Below are 23,610 nucleotides of genomic sequence, written 5' to 3'. Positions count from 1 at the left end.
CCGAACTTGTTTTTTTGAATTTCGCAGACCAAAAGCATTGTTTTAATAAATTAAATCGTTTATTAAAAAAACCGTTTTATGAGGTGACCCGATCACATCTCATCAAAAAAGATTGGTGGCGACTCCCAATTTCGTTTTATTTTCAAAATCCAAGTCGACACCGTTTTATCAAAAAAATGGTGTCAACAGTTATTGTACCAAATACTAACTCTTTTCATAAAGGGAATGAAGAAATTGATAATTAGCCCTTTAAACTTTTATCAGTTCTTGAGGTAAAAGTATCATGGAGACCCCTTTAATAGGAGTCAAATTATATTTTGCCCCTTTTATTAAAAAAATAGACAAATTATTTTTTATATGTTAGAGTAAAAAGCAAACTAATCGTTTTGTTAAAATTCTATCAATTTCTATTATTAAAAACTAATAGCTTACAAAATAATAAGACAATTACACATGGTGTATCACATGAGCCTCGTTCTGATGTATAATGATCAGATTTTAATAATAGAAATAAAAAAAATTATTTTTAATTTATTATACAAATATTAATTTACGAATTTTTAAATAGAAAAATAAAGTGAAATATGACTCTTAGGACAAAAGGGTAGAAAGTATTATTACTTGGTCACTTGCTGATGGAGGTACAGGTAGGTTGTTTTACAACGACTAACGGCAGATAAGGTTAATGAGGTCATTTCGTATGTTTCTGGGTCGCATTTTTGTCAACAAAGGCAATAAATTCCACAAAGTTTTATTCTTGTTATCTCTTCTTTGCTGCCAGTTGCCACGCAAACTAACAAGCAAAATATCACATTGAGAATTCGAAAGCAAAGCCAAGCAAGCAACCCATTGCCTTCTCTTCTTGTTCTTCTTCTTCTTTAAAGAAAAAGATAGAAAAAAAGAAGAAGAAAAGAATTCTAATTAGGAATAATGAAGGCGCAAGCATTCTCAAGACTTCCAGGTTTCCTTATTTTTCTCTCCCTATAAACCTATAAATTTTAGTTTCTTCTCTTATAAATATATGGGTAAATTCTTTTTTGTTGATTTGTTGAATTTGTAAATTTTAGGGTTATTTTGGAATGTTGGCAAACTTTAAGATTGTTTGAATTGGAAGGGGACTAAGAGCAAGGAGGTTCTTGGTCCCCAAGAGAATGAGTTGAAGAAGACCAAGAAAGTAGAGGAGAATGAGCCTAGAACTCAATTCCCCTTTTCTCGGGATACCTCTGGGAAGCTCGTCAAATGGTAAGATAAGCAACCGGCATTGCCTGGATTTTAGTAGAGGGAAGCTCCTAAAAAGAGCTTTTCGCAAGCGTGTATCTGCGGAGAAACAGAATGATTGGATTGCTCAAGCTATCAGGTTTTCCCATTTTTGTGGGAAAAATATTGAGATGTTTAGGAAAACCATTGGGTTGAGAAATGGGTTTGTTGCCAAAAGTGTTAAGGAGCCTTTTGCTGGGAGTAAAGCTCTAGTGAGGTCTTTGTCTCCGTTGTGGAATGAAGGGTTACTGTTGGTTAGATGCTCTGTTCTTGCTTCTGTTTTGTCTGCTGTGTGTTTATTGGTTTGGTATGGACAGAAGAAAGCTAAAGCTTTTGTGGAAGCAAAGCTTTTACCTTCAGTTTGTTCAGCGCTTAGTGAACATATACAGCGCGAGGTTGATTTTGGTAAGGTTAGGAGTGTCTCTCCATTAAGTATCACATTGGAAGCATGCTCCATTGGGCCGCATACTGAAGAGTTTTCTTGTGGTGAGGTTCCCAGTATGAAAATTCATGTTCAGCCTTTTGCAAGTTTGAGGAGGGGCAAGATTGTAATAGATGCAGTTTTGTCTCATCCTAGTCTATTGATTGCACAAAAGAAGGATTATACTTGGCTGGGGCTACCCTTTTCAGAAGATGTTCTACAAAGACATTTATCAACTGAAGAAGGGATCGATTATCGTACTAAAAGCAGGAGGATTGCAAGAGAGGAATCTGCCACTCGCTGGGCTAGAGAGAGGGATGATGATGCTAAGAAAGCAGCAGAGATGGGTTACAGTGTTCCTGAGGGAATATCAGATAGATCTGAAGATGATACTGTTAAAGAGATAGGATCTTCTGCTGAAATAACAAGCTCAAAGTCATTTTCTTGCTTGGATGATAAGATGCATCAGAGGGATCATCATTGCGTGGACACCAATGTTGATTATGAGACGAAACATGCTGAATTGGAGAAATCATTTGGTGTGAAAATTCCAGGTTCAGGGCTTACGTTGTGGCCAAAAGTTATTAAAGGGTCTAAAGGAAACAAATTCAAGAAAAAGTTTAATGGGAGAGATACTTCCTCTGCTGGTGTTGCTGCTAAGAGACGAATACTTGAGCGCAGTGCATCTGCAGCGGTTGCATATTTTCATCGTATATCCCTAGAGGACTCTTGTGATCATTCAGAGGCATCTGGAAGTTATGATTTATCGGATCTTAATACCCACTTGTTGAAAAATAAAGATGATTCTATTGCTGAAACTTCTGTTAACATTAATAGTGGTGAAGGAAGTTTACTCGCTTATAACCAGGACGGGAAACAATGTGAAGAGACAGAAAACCAGTCTATTAATGATAATGCAACTCTAGAAAATTTCAGTATCTTACGTGACCCATTTCTTATGACTCTTGAAAGACTTAGCGGTGTTAGGAAAATTGGCAAAAATTCTCCATATGATGGAAATGCTGCAGCAGCTGCAAAAACAATGAATTCTAAAGTATATGGTGAAGATTTGGTTTTTGATGTTGTAAATAGGAATATGGATGAGGATGGGTCTGAGGGTGAAAGGAGTCATGCATCTCCTTTTACTTCCATACTGTCTGATCCCACTCCAGCATACCATTCAGTTACATTTTGGCCTTTAGGCTTGAAATTTAGCTTGCCTTCATTTCCTGCCAACACGGGGGAACGGATTTCCAACTTTTTAGCTGAATCCTTTCAAAATCTTAAATTTGGTGTGGCTCCAAAGCTTGAAGATATTGTAGCAGAACTTGTTGATGAGGTAGATGTGGCGCAAACTGAAGGCATTGAGAAGATGCTTCCAGTTATTGTGGATTCCGTCCATTTCAAGAGTGGAACACTGATGCTGCTAGCATTTGGTGACAGAGAGCCCAGGTGCAACCTCCCCTTCTACTCTTGACCTTTATGCATTTATGCATGCATGTAAAAACATATTTTAATTTACTTTAATGATTTCTTTCTTATGTCTGATTGACTGGCAATACAAGCTTTTATAGTCATGCATGGTATTCCACAGGAATTTTTTACTCCCATTCTGATATGGTATGCTAATATAACAAATCTCATTTGGTTTCTGTTGATATTTGTTTTGGAGGGGAAAAAAAGAGAATCTTATACTTGCATACTAGATGGCATTTTGTATATGATAATACGTGGGAACTAATATGTGCTTTTACCTGTATCTCTTTGAGTTTCACCATACTCATTTTTGCTTTAAGGAAGACATTGTTCTTTAAGGTTTTGTTTGTTTAGATTTTTGCTTGCACATTTTAGAGTTATGCATGTAAAATGTAGTTTTTTATCATGCGATTTCCACTGGATATCTGAGTTTGGTGTTTGAATGAAGTATTTGAGAAGTTCAAGAAATTGTACTATCGTGAAATCCATGATTTGAGTAGTTGTTTGGGTAACAATGAACAATTTGCAATGATCTCAGCGACGGAAAAAGAGACTTTGAAAAAGTAAAAAAGAAAAAAAAAAAGGGAATCAGTTATGCCTCGTCGTTTCTTTATATCTCACTTCCACTACTGTGCAACAACTGCACCAAACTTTCAAACAAAATGAATTCCCTATCATTAAAGTTACCAGTTGAACCTATTAAACCACCATTTTAAGTAACTCTAAACCGTCTTTAAAAGAGTCAAAGGCCCACCATTTTCGCCCTCTCCAAAAATTTTAAACTAGACACAAAATTAGTAACTCAAGTTCTCAACTTTCTATAACTTAGTTTCTCTACCAAACATGCTCTAGATACTGGGCAAGTCTGAAGGCAAAGAAAAAAAAAGATGATGAAATCAAATTTGGAGGAGAGGAGACTAAGAGGTAAGAAAACTACTGAAATTGATGTTAATGGTATTGCCAAAAGTTGAAGGCATCTGTGGTTGAGGAAACATAGGACTAGAGAGAGCTGTACTATCTTCTAGTGTTTGTCTTTTTCAGAAGTACTTAACTAAGTCAGTTGCATTTTGAAATTTGGCCATTGGAGGTTTAATCTAAAGCATGTAATTCATTCCCTCACGCTCAGTATTCAGATCTAAAATGCCGACAAATTTATCAAATTCATTGTCTTGGTTTATGAAATGAACTATTCAACACATTTTAAAAGTGAAATCACTCTTGAAGTACAATCCTCCTTGACATAATCCATACACACTTATTCTATCTAACTTTTGTCTAACGATGTGTTTGCCATGTCTGGAGAAAAGTTTATGAACAAGAGATGGCTTATATTAGTTCTATATATTAAAATGTTTGATATTGTTATTGTTTGTAGAGAGATGGAGAATGTCTATGGATATGTGAAATTCCAAAACCATTATGGCCTTGTGCACGTACAACTCTGTGGTAACTGTAAAACTTGGAGATCAGATTTGGTGTCTGACGATGGTGGCTGGTTGTCTACTGATGTTTTCATTGATAACTTAGATCAGAAATGGCATGCAAATTTAAATATTTCCAACCTCTTTGTTCCGGTAAGGTATAAAAAGAATGTGATGATTAACTTTTCTGTCTGCATTTGATCCAGCATGAATCTGATGTCTATGTTTTCCCTGTTTATCTTTTCTACAGCTTTTTGAAAGAATTTTAGAAATTCCAGCCACATGGCTTAAAGGAAGAGCCACTGGTGAGGTGCTTTTCTGACTTCACTTTGTTTTTTTTCCTGCAATTGTGTTTTTTGTCATTATATACAATAAATATCGTGTTGTGATCTTTTAGAAGCAATATGGACAACCAAGTTATTTTATACGCATTCCAGTACCATGTTCAAAGTTGTTTTTACTATTCCAATATGATATTTATGATCTCTTTTACTCCTTTTCAATTGACTTCTCTTTACTTCTTAAATTTCATTGCTGACTTCAATGGAAGTTGCTGAGTGAATTTCATGCTTTACTTCCCATTGCATGATCAATGAAGGGGGATAGATTTCATAGTATCATTACACTACATTAGCATGTTGCTCCAACTCTCATTTTTCATGAAGTATCCATATCTGACACATATCAGGCCATGGCCATGGCTCTAAAGACATTCCAAATACATGAATAACTTAGAAAATAGCACATATACATGTCAGAAACGTGCTTGTATTTGACACTCTCATACTTTCACCCAAGTTCGAATTACACAGCATTAGTTTGTAGAATGGTTGATATTTATGAGAGTTTAGCACTATGAGTATGATTTGTGTTCATCCCCCCTTGCCATTGGAGGGACAATTTTTCATGAATTGTCACCTAGAAACATATCAAATGGCAATGGATGACGTTGTTTTAGGCCTTACAGCTTTTATTTTTCCCCTTAATATGTAGAAAAGATTCTACCAATTTTGACTGTTTTCTTATAGAAGGGAAAAGGAATATGATACTCATACTAGAAGTACTGATTGGTTGATATCTATATCCTTGTCAATTTTGTTTATTGGAAGGACTATATTCTGCAAGAACCGAAATTCCTACTTACAGTCTAAAGTGATGAATGATTGATCTATATACCGGTCAACGTTGTTTATTGGCAGGTTCACTTGTGCATGTCAAGGGGGGAGACATTTCCTAATCTTCATGGACAGCTTGATGTGACAGGGTTGGCCTTCCAGATATACGATGCTCCATCATGGTTTTCTGTATGTCCTTGTTTCTTTTTCTCTATACCATTTCCCTGCTTCTATATCCTTCGAGATATTTCTTGTAGCGCTCCATCAGAATCAGCAATATATAGTTGTAGCAAGTACTCCAAAACGGTTATTTTTTTTGCTGGGTAGCATGTACAAGGTGTGAAGCTCATTTTGCATATCTTGTTGCCTGGTTTTCAATTTACCATGTACTGTGTACTTAATGCCGATATGATGTATGAAGAGCTTTTAGTAATTTATGGCCAGCACATGCAATTGAAATGAGCACGAAAAAAACATTATTCTCTCTGTAGCAGGTTCTAGGTCTGAAAGTCATTTTCTATGTAGTTTGTTGCATGGTTAATGATTGTCTCTGTTTTATACAGTTTATCACTCTATCTGCAAATGATGCATGGGTACTCTTCTTTCTTTTTCCTGTTTTTTTGTTGTTATGTTCCAGTAGTCTTGAATGCTTTAGTTATTTTATAGGTGCTAATGGTACATTCCAGTCTTTTAAGATTATGACATGAACTAATTTTTATCTTCATGGGGGAATTGTAATTCAATCAGCCTAATATGAATAGATTTGGTAAGATTCAGTGTTTGCAGTTAGTATGAATTGAAGAGTGGCATAAGAGAAGAGAAGCTGGTTCATGTATTCCTCTTTGTAGATTTTCAAAAGCTGAAGCCGGTGCAGTTGTTGGGAAATAATTTCCTCAAGAGTCAGTTTTTTATTTCTTTCTATAGGAGTTGCCCCCATTTTGATGGCAATGTACTGGCCTATTAGTAAATTCATCATAACTTTGCTGTCTCTATGCTACATCATTATTTATCTTTCCTTTTTTTCTTTCCACAATTGTTGGCAAAAATTGCTCAAATGTTTAGCTTAGATTGCCCAATCCTTCTTTTCAGATGCATTACTATTTTTCTCAAATTTTAGCAATCAGTTCTATTGCAAGACTAAACTCCATTTGGCTTGGGTCTTGATGTTTAATATGGGAATTGCAAATGTTCTTACAGATGTCTTTGCCTTTGTTATTGCATCAATTTGAAATTACTTTTCTGGTCTGGGTGGTGCCATGAGGATATCATTTTCTTGAACGTTTGCTGTTTCTCTTTTCCTGTTGTCATTAGGTTATGTTTTCTCTGCAGCGATTGAGATCTAAACATTTGAGAAAGATGGTTTTAGCAAAAAAATGAACTTGAACTTTGCACCTAAAAATTGATCCAGCTGAAGGAAGAACATTGACTGGATGAATATCAAGTAAACCTTGGCTTGATGTCTGTTAATAAAAACAGCAAAAGCGAGAGATGATTGCTTAGAAAGGAAAATTTTATGGCTCTGCATGAAACTTAATAGTATTCATATACTTGATTTTTTTAGATTAAGGTTTTCTTTTGCAAGTTGTATATATTGATGTTGTCTGTGAACATCACACTAATCTTGCATGTCCACTTTTAGTTTTGGTAATATTCTCTTCTTTCTTGACATAGGAGACCGGAAAAAGTAGTCTAAGGTTTACTCCTTCTCTGCCTTTTCATTTGATTATTTTATGTTCATGAATGCTTTGCACTTGCATTGATACATTTAAATCAGTTAAACTTGAGCATTAGGTTAAGGACCTAATCTTATATGCTCTCTGAAGTTATTGATCTATCCATTTTTTTTCTTTGCAGGATATTTCAGCAAGTTTATGTTTCCGGGGTCAGAGAATATTCCTTCATAATACACGTGGCTGGTTTGGTGATGTTCCTTTAGAAGCTTCTGGAGATTTTGGCATCCACCCTGAGGAAGGAGAATTCCATCTAATGTGTCAGGTATTTACTTGAGCACAATCTGGCCTGGCTTTGCTTGATGACATGGTTTCTGAATCAAACTGTGTTATTATACCGGAAGAACTCTTTTTTTCAGAATTCAGAATAAAAGTGATGCTGCTATAGGTGCTAAAGTAAATCTGGATTTTAAAGTTATTCAATAGGACTATTGGAGGTTTTTCATGCAATTGAAAGAGGGATAATCCCTATTGATAGTTCGATGGTCGATTAAGTTCTTTTCTTTGTAGCTTGAGCAGTTGAATACATGATTTCTTTGGTAGTATTTTTCGCATTGGTCAAGTTTGAGGTTTGTTAAGTCCTTTTATGTAGGTTAGGCTTCCCACTTCCTCAATTTGCTTCATTTTGGATGCCTAAATTAGTATGAGAGCTCAAGATGTTTATTGTCAATTTATTATTTGTGACTTACAGAATTTTTACTCCTTGTTGTCAAGAAGTAGGCTTGTTCTATTTGTTTTAGTTGTTAATATTGTGCCTACATGCTGTTGGGAGTTTTGAGCAGTGCCATCACATATCTGTTACGTTTTGGGATTGCTGTAGTGTTATATTCAGGTTGGACTATTTTGTCTATTGCCAATCGATTTTGTGTTTCATGTTTAACATGATCTTCATGTTTCCAAAAAGAAAAAAAGAAAATTTCTCTCATGTTGTGTTTCTTTCTTCTTTCATTTTCTCTTAGTTGTAATCATATTGAAGATTATTCTTCAAAATTTTCATTGTTTTCTTTGGTTGATAAGAAGGTTGCTATCTCTTATATTATAACCACCAGCTTCAATCTGTTTTAGTGCTAGGTTTCAAAAGGAATGTGTGAAGTTAGATGCATATTTGAAGATGAGCTGTAACTTCGGTGATCACTTCAAAGTTGCTGTCATAGTAGCAACTTTGCCCGTATATTTTGCATTTTAAGGAGTCTGTAACTCTGTGTCCACTGATGGAAGTGTTTGATTATTGCTTAAATTTAAATGCATGTATTTATAACATGCATTTCACGATATTCACGTCTGAACTTACTGTGAAGAAATAAAAGAAGTCATGGCTTGTAATCTTATGCATTCTCTTTGAGCTTGAAGTGGCAGCATTGCTGTGATCCTTTTATCTGGCACATGCAGTGTTTTATTTTCCCCCAATTTTCTAATTGTGTCACCGTTACTCATTTCCAGGTTCCATGTGTGGAAGTAAATGCCCTGATGAAAACCTTCAAAATGAAGCCTTTGTTGTTTCCGGTACGCATATCATGTATTTTTATCATCCTCAGTGTTACCATCTCAATGTCTGCTACCATGGTTAATTGTTTAGGATGACATATTTTTATTTCTTAGGACTTCTCTGCTCTCATGAAGTGATGCCTCTACTGTTATTATTATTGTGATCAGTGCAGGATGACATTGTCATTTTCCACTTCAATCAGCATTAATTAGTGCAGGATATTTTAATACACTCTAGGTTCATCTTTGTATCTTTCCACTTCTTGAGGAATTTAGTATTGTTACATCACCTCTTAATTTTCTTTCATATCTGCTTTCTATCTTGATTGCAGTTGGCTGGTTTTGTGACTGCGGTGTTCAACTGTCAAGGTCCACTGGATGCCCCTATCTTTGTGGGGAGTGGAATGGTGTCTAGAAAGATATCTTACTCTGTTTCTGATGTCCCTTTGTCCTCTGCATCTGAAGCAATGTTGAAAAATAAGGAGGCTGGTGCAGTGGCAGCATTTGACCGTGTTCCGTTTTCATATCTGTCTGCTAATTTTACCTTTAACACAGACAACTGTGTACGTTGTTTTCAATAGAAAATCATGTGTATTAAGATGAACTTTTTTTTGAACATAAGTGCTGTGGCAAGCTCTTTGAAAATGTGTCATATGTGATAGGTTGCTGACTTGTATGGAATTAGAGCTAGTCTTGTGGATGGTGGGGAAATTCGAGGAGCAGGAAATGCTTGGGTTTGTCCTGAGGTATGCTAGTACCCCATTTCCTGCTTAATTAGCTTGTCTGACAGAAGACTTAATGTCCTTGGAGTATCATCTTATTCTATCACTTTTTTCTATTGTCATGTTGACCATCTGCTTCATTCCTTCTTTCTTGATCTGCTTGTTGGCTATGATATTGGAATTGCAGAGCTTGGTTGACTATTTTTATACATTGATCTGTTATTTTCTGGACTAACAAGGTTGCTTCTTCTATATTGATATTATTTACTTGTGCACAATTGTTTGTGATTTATTTCATGCTGGGTGGTTGGCTTTTTTTTCTTTTCTTTCTTATCTTTTGTCCTCGGTAAACTAGTTGGTGAAGTGGAAATACAGTAAATCATATGTTTCTTTGTCCCACGATTCATTGTAAATGCAAAAGTTATTTCTTCTGCCATTCTGATGTATGGTACTGGCATGCCACAGGGTGAGGAAGATGACACAGCAATGGATGTAAATTTCTCAGGAAATTTGTCCTTTGACAAGATTATGCAACGATATATACCAGGTTATCTTCATCTTATGCCACTCAAATTAGGAGATTTAAGTGGAGAGACAAAACTTTCTGGATCACTTTTGAAACCGTAAGCTGAAGATCTTCTTGGATGAGGACCACTTGGTTTTATTTCTCAAATTTCTGCTTGTTTCTACTTTGGTGCTGCTTACACTTTAAGTTGGTTAATCGACATTCCTTTTGAACATAGGAGGTTTGATATCAAGTGGACTGCACCAAAAGCTGAAGGATCATTTAGTGATGCTCGGGGAGATATAATGATTGCACCTGATTGTATCACTGTTAATTCTTCATCTGCTGCTTTTGATTTGTTTACAAAAGTTCAAACTTCATACCCTGAGGAATTCTGGCTAAACAAAAAGGAGTGCAGTGAGAATATCACCGTGCCATTTACTGTTGAAGGAGTGGAGTTGGACTTACGTATGCGTGGTTTTGAGTTTTTCAACCTGGTCTCCTCATATACTTTTGATTCTCCAAGGCCTACTCATTTGAAAGCAACAGGAAAAATAAAATTTCACGGAAAGGTTCTGAAGCCTTCTATTATAAGCGACGAAGCTGTTGGTCCTGAGGCTGAGGGGGAATCTGAGAAAATGATGGATAAAATAAGCAAAAAGAGTCTTGTTGGTGACTTGTCGGTCTCAGGTCTCAGACTAAATCAGTTAATGCTGGCACCTCAGTTGGTTGGGCAGTTGAGCATCTCTCAAGACTCTGTCAAGGTATTGTGTACAAACTTTCTCCACTAAGCAAGATACCTATTAAAGCTTTTCTTGCATTAAAATTTAGGGCATCTTAGAATGCTAAAAGTTTTTGTGTACATGAGAGGTCTATGAGATACTGCTAAGAGGCGAGATGAAACTTTAGCATGCTCTATTAATGTGGCTGCAGTAATTACTTAACTGCAATATAGGCAATATAATATAGAGGCTTGAAATTTTTTTGTTCTTTCATTGAGTCAAGAGGAGGGAAAGGAAAAAGAAGTCATGGGTTCAAACTGTGAAAGGATGTTGCTTTTACTGAGGATGCTTAGGATAAGGACCTAAATAGAGTGATGGTCTGGCATTGCCTTTAACCCTTATAGCCTATACGACAAAGCGTGGAAGGTTTAAGTTGTTTTTGTCGCTTCCAGGTGTCTATTGTTGACTGGTGATATGACCTCTCTACAACACTAATTGTAATCTGATCAGATGGTGAAGAAGTTTGCTAACCTTTCTTAATAATTCTTCTAGCAGAAGTTTTAGACTTAAAACTGAGATTAATGGCCTGTTTAGAAACTTGAGTTTGAGTAAGAAAGGATTTGGAGTTACGAATCCAGTCTTTTTGTTTGGATATTAAATAAAAACAATTGAATTTGGATTTGGTAAATTCAACATTAATTTTAGATAGTTTGAATCTAGAATTTGAAATTCCTTTTGAAACTAAGTATTTACGAAGTCTACCACATTTCCTTATCTTCTTTAGCTCTACGTGATGATAATCAACCTTTCTTGGTTATGAAAAACACAATTATATAATAATATAAATTATCTCTCAGTTCAGTTATTTAGTTTATATGTGTTGCCATCATATTATTTTTTTAATGTTATAATTGAATTCAAGATATTATGTACTTATATAAATTTACGTTTGTAATTAATTTGTTTTATATAGTTTTTGACTCGTTTATGCATTTGGGTTGTGTTCAACTTTTTATTGTGCCATGTTTAATTATTTTCTTATATTGGTATCATATAATTATATTATACTAGAAAATATCAAAGTCTAATTGAAAATATTCGGGTATCATGTCACGTGTCACTGTGTTTGCATTTTTTTGTGATTGTTATTTAGGCAATACATATTTATATAAAATTTTAATAATTTGTTTATGTCAATTTCGACATGTTGACCTATTCATGTTGTGTTAATGTTATTTTTCGCTTTTCATTGTACTTTATTATTGACTGAGTTGAACATATTATTAATTGTCATATTTTAATTATTAATTGTTGAGTTTAACATGCTACTAATTAAATACAAAGCCAAAAGTTGCATTTAGATCCAAATCCAAATCATGAACTTGAATTTGAAAGTTTATATTCATCCTGACAAAGAACTTTAGATCCATAAATTTGAAATCTAAAATTTTGATTGTCGAAACCATTTCTATTGATATTCAAATCCAAATTTAAGTTTTCAAATTCAACTTCAAGCAAGTTTGGAATGGTTGCTTCCTCAGTTTAACCTTTTAAAATGTTGCATTCAAGAGGTGCCAGTCTTGAAAATGTTTCAGAAAAATATATATCATAGCAAAGTAGGATATATGAAATTTGCCCATTACTTCTCTTTTACAGTTGTTTTTGTAGCTTCCAGGTGTCTACTATTGACTGGGTAATGATTTATCATGCATCAATGAGTGTTATCTTAAGATGGTGATGAAGTTTGCTAGCCTTTTCTTGTAATTTGTCATTCAGTTCTGAACTGGGAAATCTTTTAGACTTAAACTGAAGAAAGAAGAAAAAAAAGAAAACAACTTTGAAATGGTTGCCTCCTTGTTCTAATGTGATAATTACATGGCAATTTGAGAATTTATGTGGTTAGTCTAGAAACAAATGCATCCTTCCTAGTTACATTATGCATGCAAGAGTTGTGTTGGAAGTTTTTCTGACTAACATAGAATAAAAATGTATTTTGTAGGCATTTGGCCCATAGAATGTTTCTTTCCTATTTAAAGTTTTTTCCTGACTCCATTTTACGAAGGGAGTATTTTAGCAACTATATTTCTATAGGTCTTTACCTTTTTAATTCTTAAATAGAAAATTGGATTTAGTTAGCTTTTTTGTGGATATTTGAAGCATATATAACCAATGAAATGGGAAATAACATGTATTTCAATGCTATGAATAAGATGGCTGCTACCCGGTTTATAAAAGGGAAATAACACGAATTTCATCAAAATTAGATAATGTGATGAGGTAAAAAAATTATGTGATGAATAACTTTTCAATGCAAGTTTAATTGACTACGGATGTAGTCATTCTCAATACTTGTGGCTAACTTAATAAAACTATATTTTTGTTATTTTGCTGTTTCATTCATTCTGCCTTTTTTATTTACTATTATTGGAGCTTGTCCTTGTTATCAGTATATGCCAACTAATTAAATACCCGTTTCTGTTGAGATGATGAGATCTTAGTGTATCTATTTGATACGAAAACCTCTATCTCGTGTTTGTGTACTATATTGTGATCTTTATTGGTCTTACAGTGTATAATTTTGAATTCTAAGTTTTGAAAAGATAAGAATGCATCACAAAAGTGTATATGCCAGTTAGTAATTTATGTCTTTATCATCAAGAGCCTTTATTAGAAATAGGGACTTAGCCCAGTCACCCACCTGCAGGTGGATTCTCGCAAAGCTGAGTTTTGATCCCTAGTTCTTGCCAATTATCCTTTCCTAGCATCCCATTGGCCTTTGGCCTCCTTTCTACCCAAAAAATGACCTTAGGTCTGTTTATGTTGGGCTGAGTAAAATACAAGTAAACATTTCCTTTCAGGATGTCAAGTATTTCATTGTCAAATAGAGTATCTGTGGTGGAGGTCCATAGTTTATTCTTATTGTGTACACATATATTGCCAATTCTTTCTCACTTATTTACAACAAAATTTTTATTCACCCTGGTTGTGCAGTTAGATGCCATAGGCAGGCCAGATGAAAGTCTTGCAATTGAGGTTGTGCAGCCTTTACAATCTGGCTCTGAGGAGAACTTGCAAAATGGAAAACTATTCTCCTTTTCTCTTCAGAAGGGGCAACTGAAAGCTAATATTTGTTTACGCCCACTTCATTCTGCTACTTTTGAGGTATATTAAGATCTTTCCAGTTTAGTTTGTAAAGTTAGAATCAGTAAGTGCTAAAGGTCAAATGAACTTGAAACGTTCTTGCCATGCGTCTGTTGTTGCAGATACGCCACTTGCCACTTGATGAATTGGAGCTTGCTTCACTTCGTGGAACAATACAGCGGGTAAGCTTTTATGTGGGTCTTCTTGTCAGCAAAGAAAGCTAATACTAGAGATTACAGCTGAATTGAAATGATAGGAATTTTCTTTAGGGAGAGAGCAAAAGTGAATACACTCAGTTTGTTAATTTGGCTAGAAAGAATCCAAAAGTAAATTCTATTTGGATAATAATAGCATTTTTAAGCTTGAAGGTAGTAATATATCTCCTTTTCTGTTCTTCTCTTTCCTCTTTCAATATTTGAGAATAGAGAAGAGGAAAAAAGGGAGGGGGCCAGGGGGGTGTTTTCTGTACATTATACGTTCTAAAATTTCTAGAATCTAAAGAAATTTCTACCATCTTTTGTGGTGCTTGTATTGATGTTTTACGCTGTTGCTGATCTCCATCTCAAACATTTTGTTCCAAGTGAAGTTAGATGGGAGCTTTTTCTAGTTTGATGATGACTATTGACTAATCATTTAATATATCAGTTGCTAGTGGTAATTTGAACTGGAAATAGTTAGTTAATCATTCTTTTTCGACTTTCAGGCTGAAATCCAGCTTAATTTCCAGAAAAGAAGAGGTCATGGTGTTCTATCAGTTCTTCGGCCTAAATTTAGCGGTGTGCTTGGTGAAGCCCTAGATGTGGCTGCTAGATGGAGCGGTGATGTTGTTAGTATTTGAAGCTTCTATTCCTTTGATATGTCGATTTTTTCTGGTTATTTTATCGGGTCATCTCACATGAAATTTCTGTGACTTACATATATATATATGTGTGTGTGTATTATTTTTGTTTTTGAATAGGTTTGAAATTCTTTCAACCAAGTTCAATTTTAAGTTGTCTTTTTTACTAGTAGTGGTTCTTAGGTGATTATATTATATATCCAGTTCAGTATAAAATAAAGTTGGTTGTTTATCTTACTGATCTTGTGATTTGGAATTTTCTTTTTTGCAACATTGATTTCTATTATCACATGCTAAAGATTTTACAAATCTTTAAGGACACCATTCTTAATTTCCTGCATTGCAACATATAGACACTGCAAACTATGATACTGATGTTACTCGCTGACATGAACTTTTGTAGATTACACTTGAGAAAACTGTTTTAGAGCAAATTAGTAGCCGGTATGAGCTTCAAGGTGAATATGTATTGCCTGGCAGCCGGGATAGAAACTTTTCTGAAATGGGAATGGATGGTTTGTTTAAAAGAGCAATGACAGGACATCTTGGTAGTGTCATATCTTCTATGGGAAGGTGGAGAATGAGACTTGAAGTTCCCAGAGCTGAGGTTGCTGAGATGCTTCCACTTGCTAGACTCTTGTCTCGAAGTATAGATCCTGCTGTCCGTTCTAGATCAAAGGTTGTTTTGGGTTTTATTTATTAATGGATTTTTTCAATTTTCTCAAGGCAGCTCAGATTGCAGGAAGCATTTTGGTAGTTGCATAACAGAGATTTTATTCTTATGAACTGTGCCCACTTCATCCTAACCAATTTCTTCTAAATGAAAAATAAGAGTACAAATGGTTTTAAACATATTTAGAATTCTCTATAGTTGTTTCTTATTTGCATTTGGAGATCTCTCCTGATTATGTATTCCTTCCATTTAAAAATCTTCATGTTTCTTGATACTGTGTGCAGGATCTTTTCATTCAAAGTTTGCAGTCGGTGGGAGTATATACTGAGAGTCTTCAGCATTTGCTTGAGGTACTTGGTCAATACCTGATTCTAGTAACTTCAATGACATGAACCGCATGTAGAACACACCAAAATTCAGTTCTTGTACTTTTCTACACTTTTGACAGCTCTTTGAATTTTTAGGTAATACGGGGTCATTATACTGCATCAAATGAAGTTGTTCTTGAAGACATAAGTCTCCCAGGTTTAGCTGAACTTAAGGGCTGCTGGCATGGTTCTCTTGATGCAAGTGGGGGAGGCAACGGAGATACTATGGTGTGCATAACATGAATAAGTTTCTGAAATTTTTGTTTTTCAAATATGAAATATTATAGCTACTGGTAAGGTCAGCATATAATCATGTGATTGGCGTGCAAAAATTGTTGTGTGAAATAATGAGGTCAGGATTTCTTCTTGTGAAGCTTAATGAAACTGGATCTTTGATGCATATTGTTAAGTGGGATAAGTATTTGGTCTTCTGTGGTCTTATTTAAAGTTGGGCCCGTCCACCTATTACCATGTGGTTTTAGGTTGGATACTTAACACATCTATAGTCCTTCAAATGGGAAAAGCCAAGTTTATATTTGTCCATCATCATTCACAAAAATTTGGATTTACAGCCTGTTTATAACTATATCTTAGGAATTATAAAATATGAATATTGCTGGTGTATTTGTTAAGGTTGTGCAAAAACTCCTAAATCAACATGCAGGCTGTCAATCTCAAGCACAAAATTATATCCATTTTTTGTGAATTATGATCTCAAGCACAAGGCTCCTATGGGGGACCTTCTCTTTCTCTCACTTTTTTGAACCCAAATTTCATATAAGGAATCTTAAATTTTTTGTTTAATTTGCATTTTTTGGAAGAAATGATTGCCATTTATCATTTGCAGCAACTTTTTGGAACTTGTTTCCATGCAGTATATTTCCTCTTGACATTATTGGTTCTTGTAAATATTTTTCAGGCAGAATTTGACTTGCATGGGGAGGAATGGGAGTGGGGAAGTTATAACACTCAACGTGTAGTGGCAGTGGGTGCATTCAGTAACGACGATGGTTTGCGTCTTGAGAAAATTTTTATCCAAAAGGATGATGCAACAATCCATGCTGATGAACTTTGTTGGGGCCAAAACCAATCTTCATTTTGCTGTTCTAAATTTCCTGTTAGTCTAGTTCCTACCATAGTGCAGATTATTGAATCATCTGCCACTGAAGCTGTTCATTCTTTGCGACAATTGCTGGCCCCGATTAAGGGTATATTATACACAGAAGGAGACCTCAGAGGAAGTCTTGCAAAACCAGAATGTGATGTACAAGTAAGGCTCTTGGATGGTACCATTGGGGGCATTGATCTTGGCGTGCTGAAGTGTTGCTTCCCTGACCTCAAGCAGCCGCTTTCTGTTCAATGCCAAATTTGAACCAATAATCCAAAATGGCCATGTACACGTACAGGAAGTGTTCCTGTTACTTTTGTCCAAAATAGCATCTCTGAGGAAAAATAGAAATAGAAACAGAACGAAGCGAGGCAACTTTTGTCCCTGGCTGGGTGAAAGAAAGAGTAAGGAGTCAACTGATAAAACTAGTGAGAAGAAAACCTTCCGAGAGAGAACAGAAGAAGGTTGGGATGCTCAGTTAGCTGAAAGTCTAAAGGTTTAAACTGGAACATCTTAGATGTAGGAGAAGTTAGAATCGATGCTGATATAAAGGATGGGGGCATGATGTTGTTGACAGCATTATCTCCTTATGCAAACTGGCTTAGTGGCAATGCTGATGTCATGCTTCAGGTGGGTTAACTAAAGGTAAAGAATTTGCATAACATTTGACCAAGTGTAATTTAGTAGTAACTTTCAATTGTTTTCTCGTCTTTTAAAACAGGTTAGAGGCACTGTTGAACAACCTGTGCTTGATGGATCTGCATCATTCCATAGGCATCTATATCCTCACCTGTACTCAGACAACCACTTACAAACATGGTGGCACTGTACATGTGAAATCAAATAAATTATGCATAGCTTTATTGGAAAGCAGGGTAAGCAGAAGAGGGAAGCTGTTTCTAAAAGGGAATTTGCCCCTTAGAACAAGTGAAGCATCCCTGGGTGATAAAATTGACATGAAATGTGAAGTTCTCGAAGTACAGGCAAAGAACATTCTGAGGTGAACATGATTTATGATGCATAATATAATGACTTTGTTCTAAATGCTGGTTCTGTGTTTATTGTGAGTATTGATGAAAGGGAGTAGTTGCAGTAATCTGCCCCCCAGCTGCCATCTGGCATTTGCCCTACTCTCCCTTTAGATCCATATACAGAACAGATCTCCTTCCTCCCGCCCTCTTGCTTCCTGTTAGCTGTCTATTGTATTGATTTCTTTCACATGTTGCTTGTGGAAACTGAAATCTTGCTGAAATTAGTGGCCAGGTTGACACCCAGTTGCAGATAACTGGTTCCATACTGCAGCCAACCATCTCAGGCAATATTAAGTTGAGCCATGGAGAGGCATATTTACCGCATGATAAGGGTAGTGGAGCTGCACCTTTGAATAGGCTGGCATCAAATCAGTCTAGGCTCTGGTAGCGTGTCAACAAAGCAGTTGCTTCTAGATATGTCTCACGTTTTTCGGTTCTGAACCTGTTCTTCAAGACCAAACTCCCACAACCCTCTGGTAGTATATGCCATTCAATGTTTTCAATTCTGATGCCTTTTTCTTTTTTCTAGCAGTCACCGAATACAGCAATAGAAATCAAGACTACTCTTTTATATGGTTTTAGAATTTTGAAAATTTCAGTAGAAATATTTCTTTTTCAATAACTGAATAAGACTCCTAGGAAACAATTTTATGCGCTATTCAATACCCATTACTTGTGGATTTATCAATCTAGTTAAACACAAACAGTCTCTCAATTAGAAAAGAAAATTGGAGGACTTTTCCTCAGGTAGGCTCTTAGATAACTTGAAGAGGTTCAAGGGCAAAACCTCTGATAGAGGATTTTCTTCTTGTGTTTCAATACTTTGAAGCCTCTCATGGGTTACAAATACAAGTAATAAGCTACTTTGATGCACAGAAGTGGAAGAGGAAAAAAAAGTGAAAATCTATTGGTAATTTAGAATTTATGGATCAGGTTAAATTTTGTTTAAGAAAATTATGGATATGGATATGCCTGGTCTATTGATGTCTAAACCTTTGGTTTGCTATTTTTAAATGTTATTAACTTAAACTTATATTTAGATTTTGTTCTTATTTTCTGCACAAATTAGGTGATACTGACAGGATGAAGCTTCTTATTAAAAAGAATAATAACTATTGTCAATCTCCTGAAATGAAGAATACAGATTTACCATCAGTTCTATGAACATGCAGAATCCTGTCTATTGTATAATTAATTTGTCTTTATTATTTGTTTCTGATCATCCATGTGAAGTAATTATTATTTCTTTTTTCAGTTAAGTCAGCTGGAGTTGAGAAGGAGATGGAGCTAGTGAACATTAAACCAAGTGTTGATGTACGCCTTAGTGATTTGAAACTTGTTTTAGGACCAATTAAGGATAGTTTATCCTTTGATTCTTAACTTGCTGTTAGTGGGGAACTCGAATGAATGGCTTGGCTCATCCAAAGTGGATAAACCGAAGGGCACTTTAACATTTGAGAATGGTGATGTGAATCTTGTTGCAACTCAAGTGAGTCCTATCTATTTCTATGTCACTCTTGTTTAAGCTTCTTTCCTTGTGCTCAAATTTGTTTCTGGTGGACTTTTCTTTTATTGCATTTAATATGCTGAGATCGACTTCTCCAAATCAGGTAAGGCTTAAGCGGGAACATCTCAATATAGCAAAATTTGAACCGGAGTATGGTTTAGATCCAATGCTGGACTTGGCTTTGGTTGGATCAGAATGGCAATTCAGGATTCAAAGTCGAGCCAGCATTGGCAGGACAGGTTGGTGGTGACCTCAACACGTTCTGTGGAGCAGGATGTTCTCTCACCCACTGAGGTAACTACTAATTAATAAAATATGTTGATAGCATCATTTTTCTGTTCCACTGGGTCCCCTGAATGATCTATTCTGTCTTACATGAGCTGTAAGCGTTTGTCCCACTTCTTTTAGCTATGTGCCAAAGGTAGAATGATACAATTCAAGGTTCCCTTAGAAACTTTGAACCTAGGAAAGTAGATTATAACCTCTTGTACTAGGGTTGCATCCTATGGTGTTATAAATGATTTATTATTCGTAAACAATGATGAGGTTTTTGGTTTCTTTCTTTCTAATTGACCGTGTAAGGGATAAAGTTGTCAAACATCATTCTTTCCTATATTCGTGGAAATTTGCTTGAGATGTAATGGCAAAGTTGAACCTATCTACTAGTTTGTTTTGTGTACCTTCATTCATATTCAATGCATGTAGCCGATCTCCTGCCACATGTGATATTTTGTTCTGGTTTTCTGTTTATCTAACAAGGCATCCAATGAGGCAAGGCATTTATAAGTTTAACAAGGATATGTGATATTAGGTAGTTGCCAAATTCAGATCTCATGGACTATAGTGGGTTGTTTTGATTTTGCCATCTTGTACAGCTGCTAGAGTGTTTGAGAGTCAATTGGCTGATCTATATTGGAAGGTGATGGCCAACTTGCATTTAAAAAGCTTGCGACTGCAACACTTGAAACGCTAATGCCAAGAATCGAAGGGAAGGGAGAGTTTGGTCAGGCCAGGTGGGAGGCTAGTGTATGCCCCACAAATCCCTAGTTGCTATCTGTTGATCCCACGGCTGATCCTCTCAAATCTTTAGCCAGTAATATATCCTTTGGAACAGAAGTTGAAGTCCAGCTTGGGAAACGTTTGCAGGTAATCTAAATTCTTTTTTTCTCGATCATATTTGCTTGTACAGTCTCTACGCAAATGAATTAATATAAATACAAGAGGAAAAAAAACAATGTACGTTTTGTTGGGTTTTGATTTGCACTAATATCTGAGTGGCTCAATAACTTTATACATTTCAGTCATGTTGACTTTTTCTTTGTGTGATTTTATGCTTCCTAGGCTCTATAGTTAGGCAGCTGAAGATCAGGTGGCTATGCATGGACCTTGATTTACAGCTTACAAGTTCGTCTGCGAGTTCTACTACAATCTGCACCTTCCAAACGTCTTCTTTTTCGAGTATTCTGCTACCCCCACTGCAGACTAATCTGCTATCAAGTTGTTTTTGTTTTAGGGCAAACCTGTACCTGCATTTTTCAGGGCTTTGCACAGGTAAAAGTGCCACATGATCTTATTCTTCAAGTAAAACGAAGGGTAAGAGAGGTCTAGGGAAGGGGTAGTAGTTTTGAAAATGCAAAGGTAGGTTTAATTACGTATTTCATTCTTTGCTCAAAATGAAGAGCTGTTTTATATTTGAATACTTCATCTTTGTACAGATGTAAAATTAACAAAATGATAGTTTCAGAGTAAATTAGTATTGCTCTCTTTATTTTACTCGCGTATTTCTAAGGAGTGATTTCATGAACTAATAAATTAGATTTCTTGGTTTCCAATGCAGTTGAAATCCTTCTCATTTGGATAAAGCAAAGATTTGAGCTTGTTAAAGTTTTCCATTTGATTCAAAAGAATCCAAATGAAAGAGTGAGTAAATAAGGGGGATAAAAGAGAAGGCAGATTAGTGCAATTCTTTACTATTATATAAGCAATCTAAAGAATTATACAGAAAATACATTCTATACATGTAAATATACTCGCTTCCTAACTTTTTTTTTTCTAGTCCACATTGGAAACATACGAAATTCTTGATTAACGTTGCTTCATTCAATTCAATTTTTCAATGTGGTTGGCAGTAAGGGGGAAAAAGTCATGATAACAGAGTGTTGAAACCCTTTAAAATTTACACTTGTTGTCAACATCGTGGACCCAAGACAAGAAAAAAAAATCAATCGAAACAAAAGGAAAAAGAAAAAGAAGGGCCGTCACCAAAATCTCCATGGATCCTTGTATGGAGGAACGTAATTATCTGTGGGAGGGAGAAGGCGAAAGGATGCAACAGTCTGTTCCAATAAGGGACCCATCTGTATTATGCAAGTTTCACTAAGTAAGTAATTCACGCATTATTCTGAATACATATATACATATACACACACACATATAATCATCCCTTTTCCTTGAATTGGATAAAAACTACCTTGACCACAGAACTTTTATTCTTCCATTCTTCTGTCCTATTAGAAATAGTTACTAATGTTCATTTTTGCATGTGTGTGTGTGTGTGTGTGTGAGAGAGAGAGAGAGAGAGAGAGAGAGAGAGAGAGAGAGACCTTAGTCCACTCCTTGCTAAGAGTTGAAGCACTTAGAGAGTACAGATAGCCTGCAATAGACATTTGCATGGTTGAATGACAACAGAAGAAGATGATATGCAGAAGCCCACAAACAGAAACATAAGCCGAATATGCCATAAAGTACCCGGAAGAGACTATGTCAAGTCTCAAGCATTACTACAAAATGTAGTAGCAAAGGATATCTGTGCTTAAATGAAGGCATCTTTCTATATATATTTTTTTCCAGATTTGACTTAGATGACTGTCAGTAATTCACTTTTGAAATTACAAACATCACCATTCCCACACATTCTTATTTATTTGGATAAAATAGTTATTTAATTATAATTTAAAACTTGTGTAAAATTGTTAGTAACTATTTTGATGAGTTCCAAGCTGTCATGCAAGCGATTTCCTTTTTTGCCCCTCTTTACCATGTTGGAAACATTGGCAGATAAGTTATGCGCATAAAATATTTTGTTAACTGGTTCCTAAAATCTTAGATCTTCAGGACTCTACCAAGGAAGTTTCAAATTTGTTTTCAGACTTGGCAAGAAATTAGATGACAAACTGGGTTGCAAAGATTTTAATAGCTTCATAATACAACTACACCTTTGAAATGAGGAACAAAGGTAGAAATTTTATGATCCTACCTTCTCGTTCAGCTGTTGAAGCAACATAATGTCGGTACAGGTTTGCTTCTTGAGCCTGCAAATATCCATTAAATGCATCAAGACTCCACAAAAAGGAAGGTTGACAGATCTTTGCATGATGATAACTGTCGAAAAGGGAACACTTACTGATTTTGTCGGTGATTTGCGAACAAGGTACTCATAGTACCAATATAGCTCGCCATCAATCTGGGAAAGAGGAAGGATTATACAAGCCACTTTGACTCCAAAGCTTTTAGATGTATATCAATTATATTAAAATAACCGAGAGAAATGGTGCTACAAATTAAAGCAAGGTCTTTAAAGCTTACTTCACTAGCATGCGCATCAAGAACTGAACTCTCACTCATCCGCTGACTCGAGGTGACACGCTACCAAAAGATGTAGAATGTCAAATGATAAACAACTTGATGTAGTTTTCGGCAATTAAATCCAATATCCTTTCTAGGGAGCAGTATTTATTTATTTGTTCATTCATTTAAATGGTCAAACAGTAGAGATATTTTATAAATTAAAAAAATATATGAGAAGAAAAGTAGAAAACTAATTTGCATGGTTCAGACTCCATGAGAGTAACACAATTTAAACTGTAGTTTAACGTCAAAAAATGTTCAAAAACATGCACTTGAAGACATGCATTTTATTTAGGTTAAAATATGCTCAAAATCCCTGCACCTTTTGTACATTTAGAATTTAGTCCCCCTAATTTTATTTCTAGGAATTTAGTCCTCTACTTTCTGAATTTAAAAGTGCAATTTCAATTGTTAATGCCATTAAATTTTTTGTTAAATTCTGGTATATTACAACTTCATTTTT

At 35.4% G+C, this 23,610-nt stretch overlaps 1 protein-coding gene and 1 pseudogene across 1 annotated transcript; one reads left to right on the top strand and one right to left on the bottom strand.

Annotated features, from left to right (window-relative positions):
• Positions 1–762: 762 nt before the first annotated feature.
• Positions 763–21,241, top strand: LOC121218370 (protein TIC236, chloroplastic-like; annotated as a pseudogene).
• A 357-nt stretch (positions 21,242–21,598) lies between these two features.
• Positions 21,599–23,217, bottom strand: LOC121218264 (psbP domain-containing protein 5, chloroplastic). The gene is made up of 5 exons (XM_041095191.1): positions 23,106–23,217; positions 22,924–22,983; positions 22,777–22,831; positions 22,124–22,173; positions 21,599–21,877 (listed from the first exon to the last, which is right to left on the bottom strand). Exons 1-5 carry the CDS (start codon positions 23,142–23,144, stop codon positions 21,779–21,781), a joined length of 303 nt encoding a protein of 100 aa, XP_040951125.1. The 5' UTR covers positions 23,145–23,217; the 3' UTR covers positions 21,599–21,778.
• Between the last annotated feature and the right edge of the window lie 393 nt (positions 23,218–23,610).

The sequence above is a fragment of the Gossypium hirsutum genome, chromosome D06, assembly GCF_007990345.1.
Source record: "Gossypium hirsutum isolate 1008001.06 chromosome D06, Gossypium_hirsutum_v2.1, whole genome shotgun sequence".
In the NCBI taxonomy this organism is placed as follows: Eukaryota; Viridiplantae; Streptophyta; class Magnoliopsida; order Malvales; family Malvaceae; genus Gossypium; species Gossypium hirsutum.
This window is presented reverse-complemented; position numbering and strand designations above follow the sequence as displayed.